The sequence below is a fragment of the Salpingoeca rosetta genome, assembly GCF_000188695.1.
Source record: "Salpingoeca rosetta unplaced genomic scaffold supercont1.8, whole genome shotgun sequence".
Classification (NCBI taxonomy): domain Eukaryota; class Choanoflagellata; order Craspedida; family Salpingoecidae; genus Salpingoeca; species Salpingoeca rosetta.
Genome location: NW_004754926.1, coordinates 1,221,902 through 1,244,999, shown reverse-complemented (window position 1 = coordinate 1,244,999; position 23,098 = coordinate 1,221,902). Strand labels below are relative to the sequence as shown.

The 23,098-nt window shown below is 55.9% G+C and overlaps 5 protein-coding genes across 5 annotated transcripts in view; 4 read left to right on the top strand and 1 right to left on the bottom strand.

The window, feature by feature from the left end:
* Positions 1–498: 498 nt before the first annotated feature.
* On the top strand, positions 499–3,734 carry PTSG_03748 (uncharacterized protein; the record flags this gene model as incomplete). Its single annotated transcript, XM_004995414.1, has 8 exons — positions 499–653; positions 932–1,046; positions 1,281–1,473; positions 1,761–1,821; positions 2,180–2,291; positions 2,600–2,677; positions 2,870–2,935; positions 3,223–3,734. The coding sequence occupies 8 exons, from the start codon at positions 499–501 to the stop codon at positions 3,364–3,366; spliced, it is 924 nt and encodes a 307-aa protein (XP_004995471.1). The 3' UTR covers positions 3,367–3,734.
* A 1-nt stretch (position 3,735) lies between these two features.
* PTSG_03747 (uncharacterized protein) lies at positions 3,736–9,082 on the top strand. Its single transcript, XM_004995413.1, has 14 exons — positions 3,736–4,079; positions 4,364–4,436; positions 4,583–4,653; positions 4,917–4,985; positions 5,226–5,322; positions 5,495–5,578; positions 5,850–5,974; positions 6,203–6,328; positions 6,572–6,694; positions 6,889–6,947; positions 7,181–7,256; positions 7,585–7,698; positions 8,043–8,252; positions 8,495–9,082. Exons 1-14 carry the CDS (start codon positions 3,918–3,920, stop codon positions 8,546–8,548), a joined length of 1,443 nt encoding a protein of 480 aa, XP_004995470.1. The 5' UTR covers positions 3,736–3,917; the 3' UTR covers positions 8,549–9,082.
* A 142-nt stretch (positions 9,083–9,224) lies between these two features.
* On the top strand, positions 9,225–11,073 carry PTSG_03746 (fumarylacetoacetate hydrolase domain-containing protein 1; the record flags this gene model as incomplete). The annotated part of the gene is made up of 8 exons (XM_004995412.1): positions 9,225–9,286; positions 9,388–9,487; positions 9,652–9,757; positions 9,963–10,006; positions 10,130–10,168; positions 10,273–10,425; positions 10,779–10,874; positions 11,014–11,073. The coding sequence occupies 8 exons, from the start codon at positions 9,225–9,227 to the stop codon at positions 11,071–11,073; spliced, it is 660 nt and encodes a 219-aa protein (XP_004995469.1).
* Positions 11,074–11,612: 539 nt separating this feature from the next.
* Positions 11,613–16,028, bottom strand: PTSG_12070 (uncharacterized protein; the record flags this gene model as incomplete). Its single annotated transcript, XM_004995411.1, has 10 exons — positions 11,613–12,320; positions 12,553–12,841; positions 13,199–13,302; positions 13,558–13,634; positions 13,776–13,839; positions 14,067–14,144; positions 14,397–14,663; positions 14,881–15,000; positions 15,220–15,555; positions 15,918–16,028. 10 exons carry the CDS (start codon positions 16,026–16,028, stop codon positions 11,613–11,615), a joined length of 2,154 nt encoding a protein of 717 aa, XP_004995468.1.
* Positions 16,029–16,183: 155 nt separating this feature from the next.
* PTSG_12069 (tRNA 2-thiocytidine biosynthesis protein ttcA) overlaps positions 16,184–23,098 on the top strand; it is a 7,724-nt gene continuing 809 nt past the window's right edge. Inside the window, exons 1-14 of the mRNA XM_004995410.1 lie at positions 16,184–17,123; positions 17,485–17,695; positions 18,168–18,428; positions 18,660–18,751; positions 19,082–19,203; positions 19,422–19,526; positions 19,753–19,832; positions 19,978–20,160; positions 20,364–21,006; positions 21,165–21,288; positions 21,529–21,676; positions 21,919–22,021; positions 22,239–22,301; positions 22,495–22,553. Of these exons, the coding sequence (XP_004995467.1) occupies positions 16,205–17,123; positions 17,485–17,695; positions 18,168–18,428; positions 18,660–18,751; positions 19,082–19,203; positions 19,422–19,526; positions 19,753–19,832; positions 19,978–20,160; positions 20,364–21,006; positions 21,165–21,288; positions 21,529–21,676; positions 21,919–22,021; positions 22,239–22,301; positions 22,495–22,553 (3,113 nt within the window). The 5' untranslated portion in view covers positions 16,184–16,204. The remainder of the gene's footprint in view (positions 17,124–17,484; positions 17,696–18,167; positions 18,429–18,659; positions 18,752–19,081; positions 19,204–19,421; positions 19,527–19,752; positions 19,833–19,977; positions 20,161–20,363; positions 21,007–21,164; positions 21,289–21,528; positions 21,677–21,918; positions 22,022–22,238; positions 22,302–22,494; positions 22,554–23,098) is intronic.

The window sequence follows — 23,098 nt, the reverse complement described above, 5'->3', positions numbered from 1 at the left end:
AGACACGCACAGGCATGAGCTTGGTTAGTGCTCACAACAAGGGAAACAGCAGGAGATGAAGTACCAGCACAAACACAAACTTTCACACACACACACACACACACACACACACACACACACACACACACACACCACCGCGTACCTGCATCCAGCGCCTCTTACGACCAAGGCAAATGACCGCCAAAACCAAATGTGATCAAGTGGACGTGTCAGGTGTTCACTGCCATTGATTGGCGGGGACTTTGGAAACACACACACACACATGCACACACACACACACACACACACATGCACACACTCATGCACACACTCATGCACACGTTCAGGTTGCTTGCTGGCCCCAACCCGTCATGATGCCACAGCAGTGCTTCTCCGCCGCATCTGCTGCTTCAAACGTTCCCGCCATATTGGCAGAAGAAAGATATGGCGAATATTCCACAACCACATTGTTGGCCAGCGACAACACGAGAGAGAGAGAGAGACATTCAAAAGCTGAGAATGGTGGTGGCGGTGCAGAGGCAGGTGCTGCCGCGACTGGCAGCTGTGGTGGCGAGGCAAGGCCGGTTTCTGAGCACAACGAGGGTGGCCCTTGACAGCAGCGCAGATGCAGCAGAGGGAGAGCACGATGAGCGCACGGCAGCCATCGCAAAATAGTGCGTGTACTTCTCATGTGATACTGTGTGTGAGTGTGAGTGTGTGAGTGTGAGTGTGGGTGTGAGTGCGGGTGTGAGTGGGAGTGTGATTCTGTATGTGAGTGAGTGTGGTTGTAGTGGCGGTGGCGTGCTCATATACACACTTGTGTGATGGGGTGTCTTTGAGCGTGTGAGAGGCTACAAGGCGTGCCGCATTCGTCGAGGAGTGCGCTCATTCTTCAGTGCCACGTGTATGCTGATGTTTGCATGCGTATTGCCCCCTCCCACCTGCACAACAGCCTGCGCTCTTACAACGCTGCGGAAACGAAGCGCACGGGCATCCTCGCACGCAAGCTGGGCATGACACAGACGTTCACATTGTGGGGTGAACGTGTCCCTCTCACAGCATTCCAGGTGCGCCAGTCGATTCCTGTGTGCGTGTGCGTGCGTGTGCGTGCGTGTGCGTGCGTGTGCGTGCGTGTGCGTGCGTGTGCGTGCGTGTGCGTGCGTGTGCGTGCGTGTGCGTGCGTGTGTGTGTTGTGCGTGTGCATGACTGTGTGTGCGTGTGTGTGCAAATTGCAGCATCCTATCGGATTGTTCACCCGCACACCACTGGCCGTTCCGTCATCATCACGCTGCTCGTGTTAGATTGAGGATTTGCAGGTTGTTGAGCACAAGACGGTGGACCGGGATGGGTACAGCGCAATGAGGTTGGGCGCCGTGAACCTGGAGCCGCGCAAGGTCAAGAAGCCTGTTCTGGGCCAGTTCAGGAAGCACAAGTTGCCGCCTAAACAGCACGTTGCCGAGTTTCGTGTGACCGAGGACTGCATCCTTCCCATCGGTGTGTGTGCGTACGTGTGCGTACATGTGTGTGTCTGTGTGCATACGTGTGTGTCTGTGTGCGTACGTGTGTGTGTGCGTACGCGTGTGTTTGTGTGCGTACGTGTGTGTTTGTGTGCTTGTGAGTGCGTGTGCGTGTACCTTTCTTCTTGCGTATGCGCCTTCCGGCTTGCACGTGTTTGTTTTTCGCTTGCGTGTGCCATTCTTTCCGTTGCTTGCATTCACTCAATGGATTCAATGTTGGCTTACATTGTGTGCGGCATCATGCACTGCGCCTCGCCGATACAGGCACACACATCTCCTGCTCGCACTTCATTCCCGGGCAATATGTGGACGTCCAAGGCGTAACGTAAGGGTGCCTTGCATATTCACGCGTCTGGTTGTGGAGGGGGACTTGGCTGGCTAGCTAGCTGGTTGGCTTATCATTCCCTATGTGTGACATCCTCACACACACACACACACACACACACACACACACACACACACACACACACACACACACACACGCACGCACGCACGCACGCACACACGCACGCACGCACGCACACACACACACACACACACACACACGCACGCACGCACGCACGCACGCACGCACGCACACACACACACACACACACACACACACACACACACGCACGCACGCACGCACGCACGCACGCACACACACACACACGTTCACCCGTCGCCTGCTTTGTCCTTGTCAGGATTGGCAAAGGGTTCCAGGGTGTCATGAAGAGGCACAACTTCAAGGGCATGCCTGCATCGCATGGTGTGACACTCACGCACAGAAAAGCCGGTGGTCTCGGTGGCGGTCAGGTCAGTTGGCAAAAGCGTGTTGGTGCATATGGGTGTTGGGTGCTGACCCGCGCTCTTCCATCCAATACCGCGCTTTGCTCGCCTTACCACAACTTGCTTGGCACTACTCCCCACGCCAAGCGCGCATACACACACACGTACACACACACACACGTACACACGTACACGCACACACACACACAGACAGAGACAGAGACAGAGACAGACAGACAGACACACACACACACACACACACACACACGCACACACACGCACACGCACACATTCGCATTCCCTTACGTGGCTCTTCTCCTTGGCAACGATGACAGGATCCTGGACGCGTGTGGAAAGGCAAGCGCATGGAAGGGCGCATGGGAGGCGTCAAGCGGTACCAGTTCGGCCTGCAGGTGAGGCATTGTGTGCGCGATACAATGCACTCATGAGACTCAGCGGCAGCCAGTCCATGTTGGGCGTGGCGCTGTTCTGCTTGCTGTTTCATGTGCGTATGGGTACTTGTGTGTGCGTGCGTATGCATGCTTGTATCGCAATGTGATTGACATGCACGTGTTGTTTCTGTGATTGTCTTCCTCTGTGCACAGGTGTACCAGATTGATACGCGTTACAACCTCCTGTATGTGGTCGGCTCTGCCCCTGGCGCTAAGAACGTAAGTTGCAACAACACCAACAACGACAACAACAGGCTTGGGGTGTTCTGCGTCGAACACCTGTCATGTATGCAAGCCCACTCAAGGAATTCCCTGATTCTGCTATTCCATCCATCGCACGTGTGCTTTATCCCTTTCATCCTCGCATCCACACACACACGCCCCAACACACATGTACCGTACGTTTCCCCTCTCGTCTGTGCACTCACACACACACACACACACACACGTTTACGCCCTCTCCTTCTGCTCTTCCCCTTCCTCCCCATTCCTCCCAACACCTGCAGTCGATTGTGAAGATTCGTGATGCCATGTACAAGCCGCCCAGCTTCCTCCCCATCCCAACGCTGCCTGTTGAGCTGTTGCCCAAGGACAAGATCATCGTCCCGCCAGGGGAGAATGACCCGTTCAACATCAACATCTCCTCGTAACACAGAGACACATATCCCATACTCCGTGTGCACCCGTGCGTGTGCCTGTGTCTTGTGGGTGCTTGTCTGTGTGGCTTGTGCTTGTGCGTTTAATACATCGTCTTCATGGTGTTTTCTGTTTCATATCAGTGGTGGTGGTTTCCATCATTGGCTCGTCGACAATCAGCAAGAGTCACCTGCAACCACAAGAACAACTCGCAACAACAGCATGAACAACAACAAACAGCCTCCACAACACACCACCATGTTGTGCTTGGGTTTGTGTGTGTGTGTGGATGGAGATCGTGGCACGCACATACAACAGCTGCGTCTGGTTGTGTTTTGCGCGTGTACGGCTTTTGTGTAAGAAAATTGGATGATGTTTCCACCAATATTTCGGCGCTGTTGTGCAACCAGATGGGAACAACCAAGCACCGCGCACAACAACAGCCAAACAACAACCACGCCCAGCCGCTCACCCCACCGCCCAGCCATCCATCGCCTCGGCAGACACCCCAACATCGCTCTCACCTTGACTCAAGAAGCAGAAGAAGGAGAGAAGAACGGGAAAGATGAATGCGCTTGAGGCGGCCAAGCAAGGCCGCAAGGAACAGCTGGATCGGCTGGAGAAGTACCTTGCGGGAGAACCAACAGTGTTTGTGAACCATCAGGGCAAGGAGCTGGAATTCACATATGACCCTGCTCAATTAACAAAGGACAGAGACGCCGTCAAGGTCAGCTGCTGTCTTGTCTTTCTCCTCCTCCCATTTCACCCAAGCCGTCTTGCGTGTGTGTGTGTGTGAGTACGTGTGCGTGTGTGTGTGTACGTGCGTGTGTGTGTATGTGTGTGTCTCCTCGTGGGTGCATTCCACACCCTCTGAGTAATGCCACCAGAGCCAACATGCATGCTTGCAATCCCACAAGGGCAACGCGCAACGTTCTTGGTCTGGCAGGGCCCTTTGATGCTCATTCCGTGATACCCTCGCTTACCGACGCTTGTTTGAATTTCATTTGGCAGGTGGATTTTGAAGCGACACCCGTGTTCCTCAGCACTGCTGCCGATGCCAGCCTCACCAATGAGATTGATGAACGTGTGTACCCTGCAATCTTCACGGGGAACAGGGAATGGCCTTGACTGAACACACACTTGGCTTGTGTGCGTGGCTTGTGTGCGTGGCTTGTGTGCGTGGCTTGCATGGGCTCACTGTTGTTGCGTTGTGGTTGTTTGTGCTTGCAGTGCAAGAGCTGATCGACCAGGGCGCGGACGTAAACTCGAGCAACGCTGAAGGTGTCACCGCACTTCACACGGTAAGCAAACACGCATGAGCTGTGTGTGTGTGTGTGTGTGTGTGTGTGTGTGTGTGTGTGTGTGTGTGTGTGTGTGTGTGTGTGTGTGTGTGTGTGTGTGTGTGTGTGGAGCTTTGCGTATGTGCGGCCATGTGGGCCTGCGCGAGATCACGTCCCACGCACGCGCGCGTGTGCGCCTGATGGTTGGTCACCACGACTCGTGCTACTGTTCGCTTCACCACTGCACCTTCTCACCCCGTTGGCATTGGCTTTCCATGTTGAAGGCATGCATCGAAGGGTCAGTGAAGGTGGCCACGTTGCTTGTCAGATCGGGCGCGCACGTCAACGCAAGAGTACGTCGGCATTTTGTGTGTGTGTGTGTGTGTGTGTGTGTGTGCGTGCGTGTGTGTGTGTGTGCACATGTTTGGAGTGAAAAGCCAGTCTCCCCGTGTTGGCCACTGCCCCACCACCATGTTCTCGTTCCACAGCGCACATCCCTGTTACTGTACGCTCACACATGAGCACCATCACAAAACACTCCCAACAAACACCACCACCATCACCACCACTGTCGCGATGGCATTGGGTGTCAGGACATGGACTGGTGGACACCGCTGCACACGGCCGCCGCGTGCGGGCAGTGGCGTATCGCCCGTCTCCTCATCAACAACGGCGCTGATCTCAGAGCAGGTGTGGCGTTGTTTTGTGGTGGTGTGTGCTGTGCATGTATTGTGAGTGTTGTGAGTATGTGCGTGCGAGCTTGTGTGTTGTGAGTTCGCGTGATGTGTGTGTGTGTGTGCTGTGCACCGCGATAACGCAGGGTCCCACCCACGTGCATGTGTGTGTATGTGTGCAACAACAGTGACGGCGGATGGTGAGCTTGCCATCGACTTGGCTGACGAAGACAAAGTGCGGGATCTTCTCTTGGCCGAGATGGAGAAAGCAGGTCGGTCGCTGCGGCGCTGCTCTTGTCGGTGGTGGCGATGCAATCGTGGCGTGAGCCCGGGAGTCAGCTGGTGTAGTGCACGTACCGTGTGCATACGACACGCGTGTGTATTGTGTGTGTTTGTGTTTGTGTGCATATGACACATACATGTATGGGGTCGCTGTGCTTCTGTTGGCGCCACACCAATCGCACCCATGCACCCTTCCTGCGCCGTCGCCTGTCGCTTCAACACACCCACCATGTACCGTGCGCCTGCATGTACCTGCCACAGGCATCAGCGAAGGGGAGCACGAGCAGCTGAAGAGCAAACCTGCCGATGACTTTATGGAATACGTCTCCTCCGTCATTGAGAAGGGCAACGACATCAACGAGCCAGATGCAGACGGTGCAACCCTGGTGCGCTCACACACGTGTGCGCGTGCATGTTTGTGTGTTTGTGTGTTTGTGTGTATGTGTTTGTGTGTTTGTGTTTGTGTTTGTGTGTGTGTGTGTTTGTGTGTGTGTGTGTGTGTGTGTGTGTGTGTGTTGCTGCTGGAGGTGCTTCGTTCTGCCGAATTGGTTGGCGTGTGCAACGGCCCTTTGTCATGTGTGCTCATGTGTGTATGCTTGCCTGTTGGTGCACAGGTGCATGTTGCGGCGTGCAACGGGTGGATTGAACCTCTCAAGCTGCTTATCGCCAAAGGTGCAGATGTCAACGCACAGGACCAGGAACTCAACACCCCTCTCCACTACGCGGCGTTCTTCCAACAGGTTCCTTGAGTGTTTGTGCGTGTGTTTGTGTGTGAGTGCGTGCGTGCGTGCGTGCGTGCGTGCGTGCGTGTGTGTGTGCGTGTGTGTGTGAAAGTGCATGTGTGTGTGCGTGTGTGTGTGAAAGTGCATGTGTTTTGAGTGTGAGGGTGTGGGGCACTTGTGCGACCGTACAGCACTCACTCTCACCATTGTCTTGCTTCACCTCTTCCCCACCCTAAAACCCGCGCTGTGCATGCCGTGCAGTACAAGGTTGTGAGTGAGCTTGCCAAGGCGAAGGCTGATCCCCACAAGCTGAACCGCCACAAGGAGCCTCCACTGCACATGACGGAGGACCCCACCATGATCCGCGCCATCAACGCAATCGAGGTGCCCTCCCAGTCACGTGCACACGGGATCGGTGTGTGTGTGTGTGTGTGCATGTGCGTGCGTACATTTTTTTTGTGTGTGCGTGCGTGTGCGTGCGTGTGTTTGTTGCTGCGTCTCCTCCTTTCGCCCCTTTCCCTTTCTCATGTGCATTACCTCCACTTGCTGTTTGCTGCGTGGCTGCACCATCGCCGCAGTCGCCGTCAAAGGACAACAAGGCCGAGGACTTGCAGGAGATGAGGCCACGCAGCGCAAGGTGCCCTGATGATGATCATGGTGGTGATGGTGATGGTGATGGTGATGGTCGTGGTGGTGGCATCTGCGTGGTGCCGCAATCAGCCATACTATACTTTGGTTGCACACTCATTGCTGTACCTACATGGGCGTGATCGTTTGCTCTTCCAAGTCTGCACCACATCACCCTTCTTCGATCCTCACCCCCCCAACCAACCATCACCATCATTGTCGTGACAATCGCACGCCAAACAGCACAATCAAGCGCAAGACCATCTCCCGTGCGGACATCAAGAAGGTCGAGGCCAAGCAGGAGGCAAAACTCGCCGAGGTGCGTGCGTGTTGCTGCGCTGCCTTGCGTATGTCTGTCGTGTCGGGCGTACCTGTTGTGTTGGCTGTGTTTGCTGTGTTGGCTGCGTTCGTTGTGTCCACAATGTGCATGTGTTGGGTGTACCTGTGCATCTTTATTTGCACGCCGTTTTGTGTTCCCATCCTCAGCATCCCCCCCCCTTGCTGCGTGCAACGTGCACCACTGCAACCACCCCAACTTCCCTCCTGGCTTTATGCACCTCCCCTCACCTCACTTCACCCCCTTCTTGCATCCATCCATCCCACGACTGCTTCCCTCCCTCGCCCTTTGCTGTGTCCCCTGTTGCCAGTCGATGTATGCTGAGATCCGGTTTAATGAGAAGCCACGACGCGAGAGCGAATGGGTTGAGCGGGACAAGCGCGTTCATTACGAGCCCGTTGTCTACGCAACGCTCGAATTTGCGGTGCGTGACGCGTCCTGGTTTGCTGCCCTCGAGCAGCAACCAGTGTGCAATCGGCAACTGCTGTAGACTTTGACACACACAGACAGACAGACAGACAGACAGACAGACAGACACACACACACAGACACACAGACACACAGACACACAGACACACAGACTAACACACAGACACACAGACACACAGACACACACACACACAGACAGACAGACAGACAGACACTCCCTCACACAATGCTCACCGCATGCACACGCGCGCACCTTTGCATTTGCCTATGTGGCACCACTCCCACCCCAAACAAACACAAACACAAACACAAACACAATATTTCAAATCACCTACACAGGGCTCATCGAGCAAGCCGCCGGCGCCGCTCGCGGAGTCGGTCTCATCAGAGACAGGCGGGAACACCAACAACGACGCCAACACTGGCAGCAGTGGTGACGGGTCCAAGAAGAATCAGAACGAGGGCGCAAATGGTGCCAGTGCTCACGCGACAGCAGCAAAGCCAGGCGCCAACGATGCCGGTGCAGACTACGCTGACATTGACATGGAGGTAACGTTTGCACGCGTTGTTGCATGCTGGTGTGTGGCGCGTGTGCGCGCGTGTGTGTTGGAATGTGTGCGCGCACGTGTGTGTGTTGGAGAACATGTGTGTGTGTGTGCTTGTGTGCTTGTGTCAGGTTCTTTGTGTTTCGTGCGTGTACAGGTGGCAATTGTGAGCGGATGCGTGCGTTTCCTTGGACGCCCGTGCTCTCACTCACGTGCCGCGCCATTCAAACCTTGTTGGATTGCCAGGGCACGTCCTCGTCCTCTGAAACAGCGAAGAAGGGCTGCTGTACGCTGTTATAATCGACAGCACCACCCGTTCTCTCCCTGCTTCACGACAACTATCCAACTGACCCCACCATAGCTGTTCTGGTTTTTTCCTTTCCCGTACCCTCACTCGCTTCCTTTCCCGCTTTTGATCTGCTCTGCTACTGTCTGTGTTGTTGCGACATGCGATGATGGCGGATACGATGATACAATGATGGTGAAGTGGTGTGTGTGTGTGTGTGTGTGTGTGTGTGTGTGTTTGCGCGTTTGCGAGCGTGTGCGTGTGTTGCGCGTGTGTACACATGAGGGCTGGCTCCCTTTCTTGCCGCTTGCTTCTTCTCGTGCTGTTTGGAATCGTTTGCGTTGTCGTCCTTTCCTTTTGCGTCTTTGTGGGTTGGATTGCGTCTTATCACCTCCTCCACGGATGTGCCGCTGCTGTTGCTGTTGCTGTTGTTGTGTTACGACTCACACGACCACGACCACCATGATATGATGATGGCGACGATGTTGTTTGTTTATTGATGACGATGATGATGTGATATCATGACTGAACGTGAGTCAAAGCGCATCAACATCAACTCAGTGGTTTGACACAGTGGTGGTCGTCGCGACAACAACAAGACGCACAAACAAGCCACCCAAACACAAACAAACAAACAAACAAACAACAACAACAAGCAAGCAGAGTCGAGAACACTGAACAACGACGAAGATGAGCGGACGAAGGCTGGTGGATACGTGCCGCAAGATTGTGTGCGTGGGCCGCAACTACAAGTATGTACACTCTTGCGCTGCCGCCTTGCTCTGTGTGTGGCTCAGGCTTGTCAGTGCACACCACTCACCGCCTTGTCGCCTTGTTGCCTGCCTGCTCAAAGGGCACACGCGGCAGAGCTTGGCAATGCGGTGCCGTCCAAGCCCATGCTGTTCTTGAAGCCCCCTTCTTCGCTCTTGCTGCCAGGCGACGGGCCCATCGAGGTACACAAACTACACCTGAGTCTGTGATGCGCGTGTACGTGTGTGTGTGTGTGTGTGTGTGTGTGTGTGTGTGTGTGTGTGTGTGTGTGTGTGTGTGTGTGTGTGTGTGTTGTGGTTGTGCATCTTCTCATCTACCAGTTGTCGCTGCTTGTGCTGCATCGCAGATTCCGCGCGAGGTTACAGAGCTGCACCATGAGGTGGAGTTGGGCGTCGTTATTGGCGACACGGGACGCGATGTGGCAGAGGCCGACGCCATGAAGCTCGTTGACGGTAAGATATGGCATGTGTGCGTGTGTGCGTGTGTGCGTGTGTGCGTGTGCGTGTGTGCGTGTGTGCGTGTGTGCGTGTGTGCGTGTGTGCGTGTGTGCGTGTGCATTGGAGATCTAGCCACGTTTGTTCTTCGTCTACGACTCCTGTTCCAGGCTTTTCTCATGCAATCGCATCAACAACACCTTTCATTCCTTCATTCGCACAGGGTATGTGTTGGCATTGGACATGACGGCGCGCAACCTTCAGCAGGTACGTGAGCGTCACGCACATGTGCACGCACTCCCTCACACACATCCATACACACACACACACACACACACACACACACACACACACACACATTCACCTGTCGACGTGCCTGCCCACTTGCAGGAGGCAAAGGAGAAAGGACACCCGTGGTCTGTTGCAAAGGTGAGCTGACTGACGGTATGCAAACACGTAACGTACGTGCACCGCACGCTGTCTTGGTATCCCTTACACCCCCCGCTCATCCAGCACTGCTTTGAACCATGAAGGGCTATGACACCTTCTGTCCCATCAGCGATGTCGTTGCGAAGGAGCGCGTGGCAGACCCGTCAAACGTCCGTCTCTGGTGCTCCGTGGATGGCGAGATGCGTCAGGACGGCAACACCAAGGACATGATCTTCTCCATCCCAACACTCATCAGCGTATGTCGAGCGCGTGTGCTCTCGCTTCTCCACCTTGTCCACCACCTACACTTGCACAACTTGCTCGCAGCTCCTCGCATCGACCATCGTGTGTCTCCTTTTCGTTCCCACGCTGCCCACCCCTCCCATCCTCTTTGTCTCTCATCCCTCTCCTTCTCAGTCCAACCTGTTCGTCTTCAAACACGCCTTTCCTCAACCACGATGACGACCGTCCGTGCTGATGACCACGACGACGGTCGTTGCCATTCACCCCACTCTCTATCACTCTCACTCTCACCCCAAACCATCACCATCACCACCATCATCACCACCACCATCACCATCATCATCACCATCACCATCATCATCGCCAGTACATCAGCCGCATCTTCACGCTGCAGCGCGGAGATCTCGTCCTCACGGGAACTCCCAGCGGTGTCGGCCCCATCGCCCCCGGCCAGTCAATCACCGTACGCGCCATGCGTCATGTAGCGAAGTGATGTGATGTGATGTGATGTGTGTGTGTGTGTGTGTACATGCCGCTGGACTGCGTTGTCCTCTCACCACCACCACCACCACCATCATGGTCATTCCTGTCTCTCTTTGCAGGCTGGCTTGGATGCCGACCCTGCTGTCACCATCACGTTCCCGTGTGTGCAGCGGCAATAGCTCATAACCGGGCACTGTGTGAGTGCGTGTGTGTGTGTGTGTGTGTGTGTGTGTGTGAGTGCGTGTGTGTGTGTGTGAGTGCGTGTGTGTGTGTGAGTGCGTGTGTGTGTGTGTGTGTGTGAGTGCGTGTGTATGTGTGTGCGAGCGTGCGCGTGTGTGTATGTGTATGTGTTGATTAGCTTTGGCATTTGGCGGTGTTATTACGTTTGTTACAGGAGGCTTTCTTTGTTCTTTCGTTTGGAAAAGTACAAAACCAACAGTCAATTTGCTGTCAAGATGAGACGATGAAACCCAAAGGCAAGGGCACGCGAGCAGGCAGACAAGGGCACAAGAGTAAGACACACAGACAGACAGACACACACACATCATCATCATCATGGCAGAGGGAGGTCAGCATTGGGAATAACCACAAACAGAAGCTCACTCGGGTCAATGCACAGAACGCCCCCCTCCCCACGTCTCCTCACAACCGCCACCACTGTCCCCACCACCACCACCACCACCTCCACAATCATCAATCAATCAACCACGCAACACCATCACTTCTTCTGCAGGGCGTTGAACCGGCGCGTGAGACTGTCGTAGTCAAGCGGGACATCAGCGCTGCGCCCGCTGTTGTTGGTGGACGGCGGGTCCGGCAGATGCAGCTCTCCAAGACCACCGTTGCCACCGCTGTTGTTGTTGTTGCTGTTATTGTTGTTGGAGTCTGGGACGGAGGGGAATGCGTCCACAAACGGATCAAAGCTGGCATCGCCGTTTGGCGGGGCCGAGGCCTGCCCATATGAGGGCGGCTGCGCATCGGGAACATCAGGGAGGTCCAGCAGCGACTGGCCCGGCCTGTATGGCTGTTGTTGCTGTTGTTGCTGTGGCGGCTGCTGCTGCTGCTGAGGGGCGTGGGATGCGGTTGTGGGCGGGTACGACTGCTGTGGTGGCGGGGGAAATGCCAGCGAGCTCGAGTCCTGCGCCGGCTGCGCGGGCGGATATGACGGCTGCGGTGTGGCGGAGAGCGGTGGTGGGAACGCATAGCTGGCCTGGGGAGGCGGCTGTTGTGGCTGCTGTTGCTGCTGCTGTTGTGGCCTTGGCTTCTCGTCGGGGGACGGGGCGCCGTAGGGGGCAGGGAAGTTGAGGTTGAGGGAGTCGAGGTCTGCACTCATGAGATCAACGGGCGGGGTGCCCTGCTGCTGCTGCTGCTGCTGCTGCTGCATTCCGCCGCCGCCACCGCCATTGCTGGGGCCGGTGTCTGGAAACTGCACGAGGGAGAGAGGAGGAGGAGGAAGGGAGGAGGAGGAGGTGGAGGAGGAGGTGGTGGTGGTGGTGGTGATGATGATGATGATCATGGTGAGGGTGGTGAGAGCAATGGCGAATGCGAGTGGGTTGTTCGGTTGGCACATAGACAGGCAGACACATAGACACGCACACACACAGGCAGACACACAGACACGTGCACACACACAAAACACAGGAGCAGGGCAGACGCACGGTGTCAAAGTCTGATGGGGAGGGCTTCCAGTCGACGTTGTACTTTGCTGCAATGGCCTCCAGGTAGCCAATGACCAGGTTTGTGTCTGGCACGACAAAGCTCAGCTTCTGGTTGACGCGCGGGCACACCTCCTTTGTGCTGTTGGTGCGGGCAGCCTCTGCAAACTCCTTGCCGTAGCGCAGCGAAAACTGTTTGGAGAGCTCCTTGAACTCAACCACGTCCACGGACACGCGCGGCGTGGCCCAGATGATGGTGCACACCGCCTTGCGGATGCCGGGATCGCAGTACCTGCTCATGCACGCGTGTATTCAGGAGGGAAGGGGGAGATGGACACACACACGGCGTTAGTTGTGGCAGGGAAGGGGGGGGGGGGGAAAGCGTGTCGCCAGACGAGCAAGAGTGACGCGTGGCGTGTGACGCGTGACGTGTGACGCGTAGGGTGTGGCGAGTGGCGTGTGGCGTGTGGCGTGTGACGTGTGACACGTGAAGGGCATCCCTATTCACACACACACACACACACACACACACACACACGCACACACACACACACACGCACGCACACACACACACACACACACACACACACACACACACACACACACACACACACACACAGACACAGGCAACACAAAGTGCAAAACGTACTGGACGGATTCAATGAGGCCAAAGCGAGCGAGAGCAAGGCTGCAGTAGGTCTCAAGAATCTCAAGCGCTTCCCGATAATAGTCATCACGGATAATCTGTTCAACCTGTGTGCGTGCACATGAATGCAACAGTGAAGGAAGGACAGGAAGGACAGGAAGGACAGGAAGGACAGGAAGGACAGGAAGGACAGGAAGGAAGAACAGGGAAGGAAGGAAAGAATGAATGTGAGTTGCGCACACTCGAGCATGGCATCGCAAAGACAAGCACGCGTGGAAAAAGGAACAACAGCCGTTCATGTGGCATCGGCACACGTGGACGAGATGCTGCTTGTTGGTGCAGCATGTAGCCGCAGCACGAACCTTGATTTTTGCCAGCTCAACGCGGTTGTTGTCCAAAAGGGTTGCCACCTCTTTCCTTGCAAGAACACTTGCGTTGTCTGGTGTGTGCAACAACAGCAGCAAAAGGCACAGGCGCAAGTGGGTGAGTTGAGCAAGGAAACCAGATGCTGGTCAGCAAAAACTACTCAGGCAAAACAAGAGAGCCAGCTTGCACGCAGAACAGGCAGCACGAAACCCACCATGCTTCTTTTCCAGAAGCTGAAGCCGCGTGATGGCGAGCTTCAAGTTCATCTTCAGCTTCATCTAGCGTGTTGTGGAAGACAGACACAATCAACATGGCTCCGATAAGACAACGTACGGATTGGACTCAAAAAAAAAAAAGGATGCAGAGGGATGCACGCGATGTTGGAAACGCGTGGTCACACCACCACCACGCATCCACCATCTCAACACCAAAGACGAAGCATGTTTGTATTCGTTGTGGCAGTTTGAGTCAGATCATGGTGGTGAAGAACAGCGAAGAAGCGTACCGAGCTGTACTTTCCGCCTCCGCCAAACATGGTTGCTGGGTTGCGCCTGTCAAATGGTCTTGTTGGTGTTGTTGGTGGCTGTGTATGTACGTGGTGTGTGTGTGTGTGTGTGCGGAGCGGGTGATGCTGTCGCGGCTTGCTTGCTGGTTGTTCGTGTCTGTGTGTCTGTGTGTCTGCGGTTCTGTGCGGTGAATGTCGTGCGTGTTGGATGTGGGCAAGTCACCAAACTTCAGGCAAGATGAGTCATCAATAGAATTTTATTTATGGTTCACATGAATCGTCGGCAATGACTCATCGGCGCTGGCGCTGGTGTTTGTTGTTGTGGGCGACGAGCGTTGCCAGATCGAAAGGCAACAACGACGACGAAGAGGAGGAGGTGAGTGGTGAAGGTGATGGTCGTTCATACTCCTCCTCCTCCTCCTCCTCCTGTTGCTGCTGTTGGTGGTGTTGTTGAGGTGAGCGAGTGGAAGCAGCATCGTGTATGGCGTCGTTGACGGCGTCTGCGGCGTCCTTTTCGCCCAGTGACCGTAGCAACAGTTCTGTCGTCATCCTCGCCAGCGCCTCGTCCTCGCTGATGACACCGCCATCGTCCCCTTGCTGCAGCCAGTAGCGGTGCGTGGGGGAAGATTGTGGTGAGGGTGCTCGGCAAGGGGTGCCATTGAACAGGTTGATAACAAGCATACAGCAGAACCAAGAAGCTTGCGCGTGAGCCAGCCACACACACACACACACACACACACAGACACACAGACCGACAGACAAACAGACAGACAGACAGACACACACACACACACACAGGCACAGACGCACGTACGAAGCGTCGGCGTTGAAGGGTTGCGTGGTGAAGTACGCAACCTGCAGCCACAGAGACATTCAGTGCGCTCACAAAACCGACCAGTGGAATCTGCACCAACACATCCGCCTCCTCCAGTGCCTGTGTTGATGCAAATCGCACAATAATGCACCAAACACAGGTGGTCACATCAAATGGGATGTCAAAGATCGAAACACAAGACAGCGCAAACACGCATCCCCGCAGTGACATACATACAACACGCGTGCAACCACACCCAGACCTAGCAAACATTCACAGCTACCCGCAACACAAGTTAACGCACACAACCATAGCACCACCAACAACAACACCACACACCTGGGTTGAGATGCCTGCAACCTCGTTGCCAAACACAAAAGCCGTCGGCTGATCAAGTTCAAGGGCGTGCAAGTCTGTGACACTGGCGTGGTTGCTGCTGCTGTCATCGGCAACAGCGGTCACGGCTATTCTGTATCCATGCTGGCGCAGGTGCGCCATGCAATCCCCTGTCGATCCCCAGCGATGAACGCGCAGCCATTTGTCGGCGCCTTTGCTCACGTGCCGGTGCTGCTTCATGCGATCCATGGGGAAGCGACGAATCGTGTGGAAGTCGTGCACGCCAAACGCATCGCACGTGCGCTGAATCGCAGAGATGTTGCCCGTGTCATGCAGGCCCTATCAACCATTTCATTATTGTCCATGACATTAGAGTGTGAAGGGCAACGCAGAGTGGTATCAAAAGCACACAAGTGCAAGAGCGCACACCTGGAAAGGCAAGTGTTCATTCCCAACCAAACGACGCTGTCACACGCACGCACACAGAGACAGACACAGACACAGAGACGCACATGCACATACAGACACAGACGCACACACAAACGCATACATGCACACACAAACACATACAGACACAGACGCACACACACACACATACACACACACACATACACGCACGCACACACGCACGCACACACAGACACACACACACACTCTCTGACACACACACACACAGCACAGACACAGACACACAAACTCACTTCGATGACGCATGCCAGGCCCTGGACACGACCTCGTGCAACGGCTATTGCTCGGGAAAAGCGTTCTGGTGTCACCAGCGGCCGCAACTGCGCCACAGCTTCCGCCCACATTCCTCGGCTTGAACTGTGTTGTGATGATACTCACACAGTCGCGCACACTTGCACACACACACACTCACACACACACACTCACGCACACACACTTGTCCTTACTTCCAAACACACAACGTGGGTACCGAAATCTATGGGGTATCTTTTACCAATCTTCCGAACTTGAACCACCCAGGATGGCGCATGCTGAGCGCAAGTTCTTTGCACGCGATGTGCTCCTTGGCGAGGGAGATGACGAGCAAACACAGCGGCGGCAGCAAGCGAAGGAGCAGGGACAGCAGCTGCTGCAGCAACAAGCAACGGGAGCAACGCAGGCGATGACAGGCGATGCCGCGTTCGACGCCATGCGTTCTTTTGTGCAGAAGCAGCTGGAAGGGATGCGGGCCAGCTTTTTGTCGCCGTTTGGTCGACGAGAGATTGTGTACACGGACCACACGGCCTCGTCCCGCGCCCTCCCTTGCATCGAAGCCTTCATCCAGCAACACGTCCTCCCAATGTACGCCAACACCCACACCACCACCTCAGCTACCGGCTTGCAGACGACTCGCTTCCGCGCAGAGGCGCGCGACATGATCCGCAACGCCACCAACGCATCGGAGCACGACGCCGTCATCTTCTCCGGCTCCGGCGTCACCGGCGCCATCAACAAGCTTGTCCACGCACTGGACGTGCGCGCGCGTGTTCTGCGAGGCGAGCGAGTCACCGTCATCCACGGCCCTTACGAGCACCACTCCAACCTGCTGCCCTGGCGCGAAACTGGCGCCAGCATCCTGGAAGTTCGTGAAGCAGCAGATGGCACCATCGACCTCCAACACCTCGAAGCCCTTCTCACAGCACCAAACGCCAAGGGCAGCAACCTGGTCATCGGCACGTTTGCAGCCATGTCCAATGTCACGGGCATCATCAGCGACGTCGACGCCGTCACGGTGCTGCTGCACCGCCACAATGCCCTGGCCATCTGGGACTATGCAACGGCAGCTGCCTACTTGCCAATTGATCTCAACCCAGTCCGCATCCAGCACAACAAGGCCCTGGTTGCTCCTGATGCTGTTGTATTCTCGCCACACAAGCTCGTTGGTGGCCTCAACACCCCAGGTATCGTGCCGTGCGCGCTGTGTGTGCGTGTGCGTGTGCGTGTGTGTGTGCGTGCGTGTGTGTGTGTGCGTGCGTGTGTGTGTGTGCGTGTGTGTGTGTGCGTGCGTGTGCGTGTGCGTGTGCGTGTGTGTGAGTGTGTGTGTGTGTGCGTGTGCGTGTGCTTGTGTATGCGGCTTGCTGTGGCTGAGCACAAGCAGTACGGTCATGTATATGCCGACCCTTGTGGCGCCTGCCATACATACACCACCCTCTCCTGTCTTTGGAATCAACAGCACCTGCAGTCCACTGCCATCCCGCTCCCCCCACCACCTGGCACCACCTGACACCACCTGTCACCACCACAACGACTTGCCACCAACAGGGGTGCTGATTGCAAAGCGGCGGCTGTTCAGCGGGCGCACCCCAGCCCACCCGGGCGGCGGCAGCGTCTTCTTCGTCACAGCAGCGGCGCACCGGTACCTGCAGGATGTGGAGACGAGGGAGGAGGCCGGCACGCCAGATATTGTAGGCTCCATCCGCGCAGGCCTGACCCTGAAGCTCAAGCTCGAGGCAGACCCCGACGCCATTCTCACGTCAGTCGCCAGTGTGTGTGTGTGTGTGTGCGTGTGTGTGCGTGTGTGTGCGTGTGTGTGCGTGTGTGTGCGTGTGTGTGCGTGTGTGTGCGTGTGTGTGCGTGTGTGTGCGTGTGTGTGCGTGTGCGTGCGCGTGTGCGTGTGAGTGTGAGTGTGAGTGAGTGTGAATGTGAGTGAGTGCTTGTGAGTGCGTGTGTGATGTGATGTATGCGTGTGAGTGAGTGTGTGTGTGTGTGAGTTCGTGTGTGAGTGAGTGCGTGTGCATGCGCGTGGTTCTCGTGCATGTGTCAATGTCTGCGTGCGTGCGTGCGTGGCCTTGGTGGCTACGTCGTGTGAACGTCCTGTCGTGTCGTCATTGACCGGGACCCGCGTGCGCCAGCCGTCGTGGTACCTTCATTGCTACAGTCGTGTCACTTGTGTGCATCCACGTGACGTATGCATGCTGCTCTCTTCAAACTCGGCTTGCTTGCAGGCACGAGACAGATCTTGCAGCCCGTGCCCTGGCACGCCTCTCCAAACACAGCGCCATTCACATTCTGGGCAGCAAGACAGCGCCGCGGGCTGCCATTCTGTCGTTCATGGTGTTTCATCAGCAGAGTGGACTGTATCTCCACCACAATTTTGTGTGCTGTCTCCTCAATGATTTGTTTGGTGTTCAAGCACGCGGCGGATGCGCCTGTGCCGGCCCCTATGCCCAACGACTCATGGGCATGTCGCAGCCCCTGGCCGAACAGTGAGTGCGCACACGTTTGTGCTGGTGCACACGCAGCATATCTCACGCACAAGCCCGCATGCGAGCGCACATCTCCCATCAACGCCTTCATCTCTCCCCAGCCTACCCTCTGCCTCCTCCTTTCTCACCACAACGACCACGACCACTACCATTTTCACCAATCATCATCATCACCAATCACCAATCATCATTTTCACCAATCATCATCACCACCGCCACCTGTGCCATCAGGATCGAGCGGCTGCTTGTTGAGGACTCGCGTCTTGACCGCGACCACCTCCGCCGTAAAGAGGAGCACGGCGCATCCGAAATGCTTCGCCCAGGTGCGCACACTTTTCATGCTTGCAGGCAAACGCGTTGCGTGGATGAGATGGCGGTGGTGTTGTTGTCGCGAGATGCGTTTTCTGTGCACGCACTGTTGAACACTTGCTAGCTTTCTTCGAACTGTTCTTACTCTGACTCGCGCCTTCCTTTTTCATTCCACGCGTCCTTGTCATTCCATGCATCGTTGACATGGCGCATGTGTGTGTGTGTGTGTGCATGTGCATGTGTGTGCGTGTGCGTGCGTGCGTGTGTGTGCATGTGTGTGTGTGTGCATGTGTGTGTGCGTGTGCGTGTGCGTGTGTGTGTGTGTGTGTGGTGCACGGGTTCAGGGTTTGTGCGCATCAACCTGCCGTGGTTCATGGATGACAGCTCCGTTGATTTTGTCCTCTCCGCTGTCGAGTTTGTCGCCACGAACGGATGGCGACTGCTCCCGCTCTACAACCCGCACCTGGTGCGACGTGGTGGCGATGGTGGTGATGATTTCGATGATGGGGGGGGGGGGGGACAATGGTGGTGGTTGTTGTTGTCGTCGTCGCTGTCGTCGTTGTCGTGGTCGTGATGATTGTGATGTTTGGGACTGTCAAGAGGCTGGCGGTGATGCCGTTGTTGCTACACACCTCCGCAGTTGCGCACGAGCTCACATGTGCACGCTTGTCTGGTTCGCTGCAGGACACGGGGGAGTGGCGTCATGTGCAGCACACGTTGCACAAGGAACGCAAGTGGCTCAGCTCCCTCTCCTTTGCCCGGCTCGCTCGCGGCAACGACAGCACAACTGTAAGTTCGACTCGTGCTCGTGCACGTGCAGCGCCATCATCGTAAACGTCGACAACCATGCAGCACATACGTGACAACACACGCACACACACACACACACACACACACACACACGCAATCACACACACCATCACACTCACACACCATCACACACACACACACCATCCCACAACCTTTGCTGCTCACACCACTCTTGCTGCGACACGCCTTTCCGGCAACGCCGCAGCCCGCAGCACACGAGCAGGAAGGCGATGACCGAGCAGCGGTGTGGGCGGCAGCAGAGGCAGCACTTGCGCAGGCCGCAAAGTGAGGACACACGTGCTCGCTCAATGCAAGCCGATACACAGCTGTCGATGCTTTTGTGTTCAGTGCCTTCATGCGCTTCGCCCCGTCTTTTGCATGCGTTTATCGTGCCGGAAGCCACCACTCACAGGCATCATCACCTTGCCAGGGCGGGGGCTGTGACGCCGGCTGCCAGTGTGTCGCTGATGTCTGGCGAGGCGGAGGCGCTTCGCTGGTTCCTGTACTCACAGGAGGCAGCGTGGTTTGCACTCAACACTGCCACTGATCAGCAGCAGCAGCAGCAGCAGCAGCAGCAGCAGCAGCAGCAGCAGCAGCAGCAGCAGCGTCTCAGGTCTGTATCGGTGGTATTTTGTCGTTGCGGGTTTCGTAGTCGATGGGATATGCTCGCTTTTGGCTTGGCTGTCGGCACAATCACATTCAACACACTCACACAAGTACGCACGCACACACACACACAACACACACACACACACACACACTCTCTCTCTCGCTCTCTCTCTCTCCCCTCTCTCTCTCTTTCGTGTGGGCCTGCAGGGGGTCGCCGTTTACTGTGGGCAACGCCCCCCTGCATACAGCGGCACGTGGAGAGACAGACAGCAAGCGCACGTCCATCCCCGCAGGCGAATCCCACAATGCCGCGCCCGCGTCTGCAGATGTGTCTGCAGATGTGTCTGTGGCGAAGCGGCTGGCTGCGTTGAGGGCTGAGGAGCAGCGACTGATGGCGCTGATGAATACGACAACACCAGCACCAGCCCCAGCACCAGCCCCAGCCCCAGCCCCAGCACCAGCACCAGCACGGCCCAAGAAGAAGGAGGCAGTAGTTTGTGATGAACACGCTGGTGCACCTGGCGATGGTGGTGATGATGTTGGAAGGGACGACAGGCAGGGTACTGAAGAGAAGCCATCGGCGAATGGCAGTGATGATGCACAAGCGTGCTTGCAGGCAACGAGCAGCGAGGACGGAACAGCCAGAGCATCCGAGGCAGAAGTTACGAGTGGCAGTGGTCAGGCGGGCGACCAAGAGAAGAGCAGCAACAGCAGCAGCAGCAGCGGCGATGCGCAGGAACAAGATAAGACCAACCAGAGCACGACCAAGAAGAAGAAGAAGCAGAAGAAGGGAAAGACTGGCGTTCGGTTCCACTGTCCTCCAAAGAACATTCTGAACCCAACGTTTAAGGTGCGTGTGTGTGTGCGGAGTTGTGCGTGTGCGTGTATGTGCGTGCGCGTGTATATGTTCATGTGCGGGTGCGTGCGCTCTCCATGGCTGTGAAATGTCAAACAGCTGTTCACCCACACTCACACCGCGACACCTGCACCAACGCACCCCTATTGCAGGCGCTAAGCAAGTTTGACATGATTCGCGATGGAGACCGCGTGCTTGTGTGTGTGTCCGGCGGCAAAGACTCGCTCACGCTTCTCCACACCATGAAGCAGGCGCAATACGTCTTCCGCGCACAAGGTGGCATGCATCGCCGTGGCATGGCTGGCTGCTCCTTTATTGTTCCGTGCATGTGTGTGTGTGTGTGTTGGGGGGGGGGAGGAGTGTGCGGTTGCCCGCATTGTGCATTTGCAATGGCCACGTCTCACACGACTTCTCCTCTTCACACACACACACACACACACACACACACACACACACACACACACACACACACACACACACACACACACACACACACACGCACATGCCCTTCAACAGGCGTGCGGTTTGAGCTCGGTGCGGCGACGGTTGACCCGGGCACGGAGGCATACAACCCGCGGCCGCTGGTGGAGTACATGAAGGCGCTCGGCGTGCCCTATTTCTACGAGTCGCAATGTATCATCGACGCAGCGTCAAACGTCGACAAGTCAGTTGCACACGTGTGCTACTGTGACTGTGAAGCACATGTTTGCGTGTATGTGTGTTTGTGCGTGTGCGTGTGCGTGTGCGTGTACGTGTTTGGGTGCATCTGTGTGCGAAGGTGCATGCATTTGTGTCGAGTGTACACCTCCCTGTGTGTATGGCTCTTTAGTGCCCTCCCTTTCGCTCACACTGCCACGCACGCACACACACACACGCACACATACGCACACGCGATGTGGCCCGCAGCCTTGCGAGCATCTGCAGCTTTTGTTCGCGCATGAAGCGAGGGCGCTTGTATGCGTGTGCGCGGCGTGAAGGATACAACGTCCTCATGTTTGGACAGCATCTGGTGCGCTGACACATGTCCGCTGGTTTTTGTTTTGTTTTGTTTGTATTTGTGTTCGTTTCCATGCATGCAACTTCCCTGTTGCGTCTGTGGCTCTGGTCTTCACCGCTGTTTGTGCCGTGTGTGTTGTGCGTGCTGTGGGCATACATCAACGTTTTGCCCCATTCTCATGTGTGTTTGTGCACAAACATGTGGGTGATCTCGTGTTTTGCATTCGTAGGACGACCTTGCCGAGAGCTTTATGATGTCGCTGTTTCACAACGGATTCCTGCGAACAATGAAGGTGCGTGCATATGGTTGTTTGTGTGTGTGTGTGTGCGTGTGTGTGTGTGCGTGCGTGCGTGTGTGTGTGTGTGTGCGCGCGCGCGTACGTGTATGTGGTTGTGTGTGTTTGTGTGTGTACGGGAGACCACTGTGATCTCAACGCGAATGGCTGCATGTGCTTTTTGCCACCTTTTCGTTTGCTCGGTGGGCAGGCGCACTACACGGTGCAAGAGGGCGATCTCAGGATGGCGCGTCCGTTTGTCTTTGTCCGGTAGGCGCGCTTGCTGCGATTAATTGTGTTGCACGTCTTCTTTATGACGTCGCGTTTGTCCAACACACGCGCACGGTCTTCCTTGTGTTTGAGGTGTGTGTGTGTGTGTGTGTGTGTGTGTGTGTGTGTGTGTGTGTGTGTGTGTGTGTGTGTGTGTGTGTGTGTGTGTGTGTGCGTGTGAGTGAGTGTGTGAGTAAGAAGTAAATACATATATACACAAACACATCAATTTGTCCCGTAAAGGAACACGGCGATGCGAACAGGAAATCACAGTGTAGGAGAGAAAGAGTAAGTGACACTGACTATCGTCCTGGGAAATCGCAGCGCGCTCACACGGCGCCACAGAGAGAGTGTCTATGTGGAGAGGTGCGCGCGCATGGCCGGTGTGTGTAGTAGAGAGAGAGAGCAAGCCACATCGTCCATGTCAGAGGAGGCTGGCGTGCGCACCCTATAGGAGACGAGCGGCTCTCAGTGCCAACAAGAGGCGCCAGGGCAAGAACTTCATAGGATGCAGCAGACAGGATGGCAAATGGAGAGCGATGCGA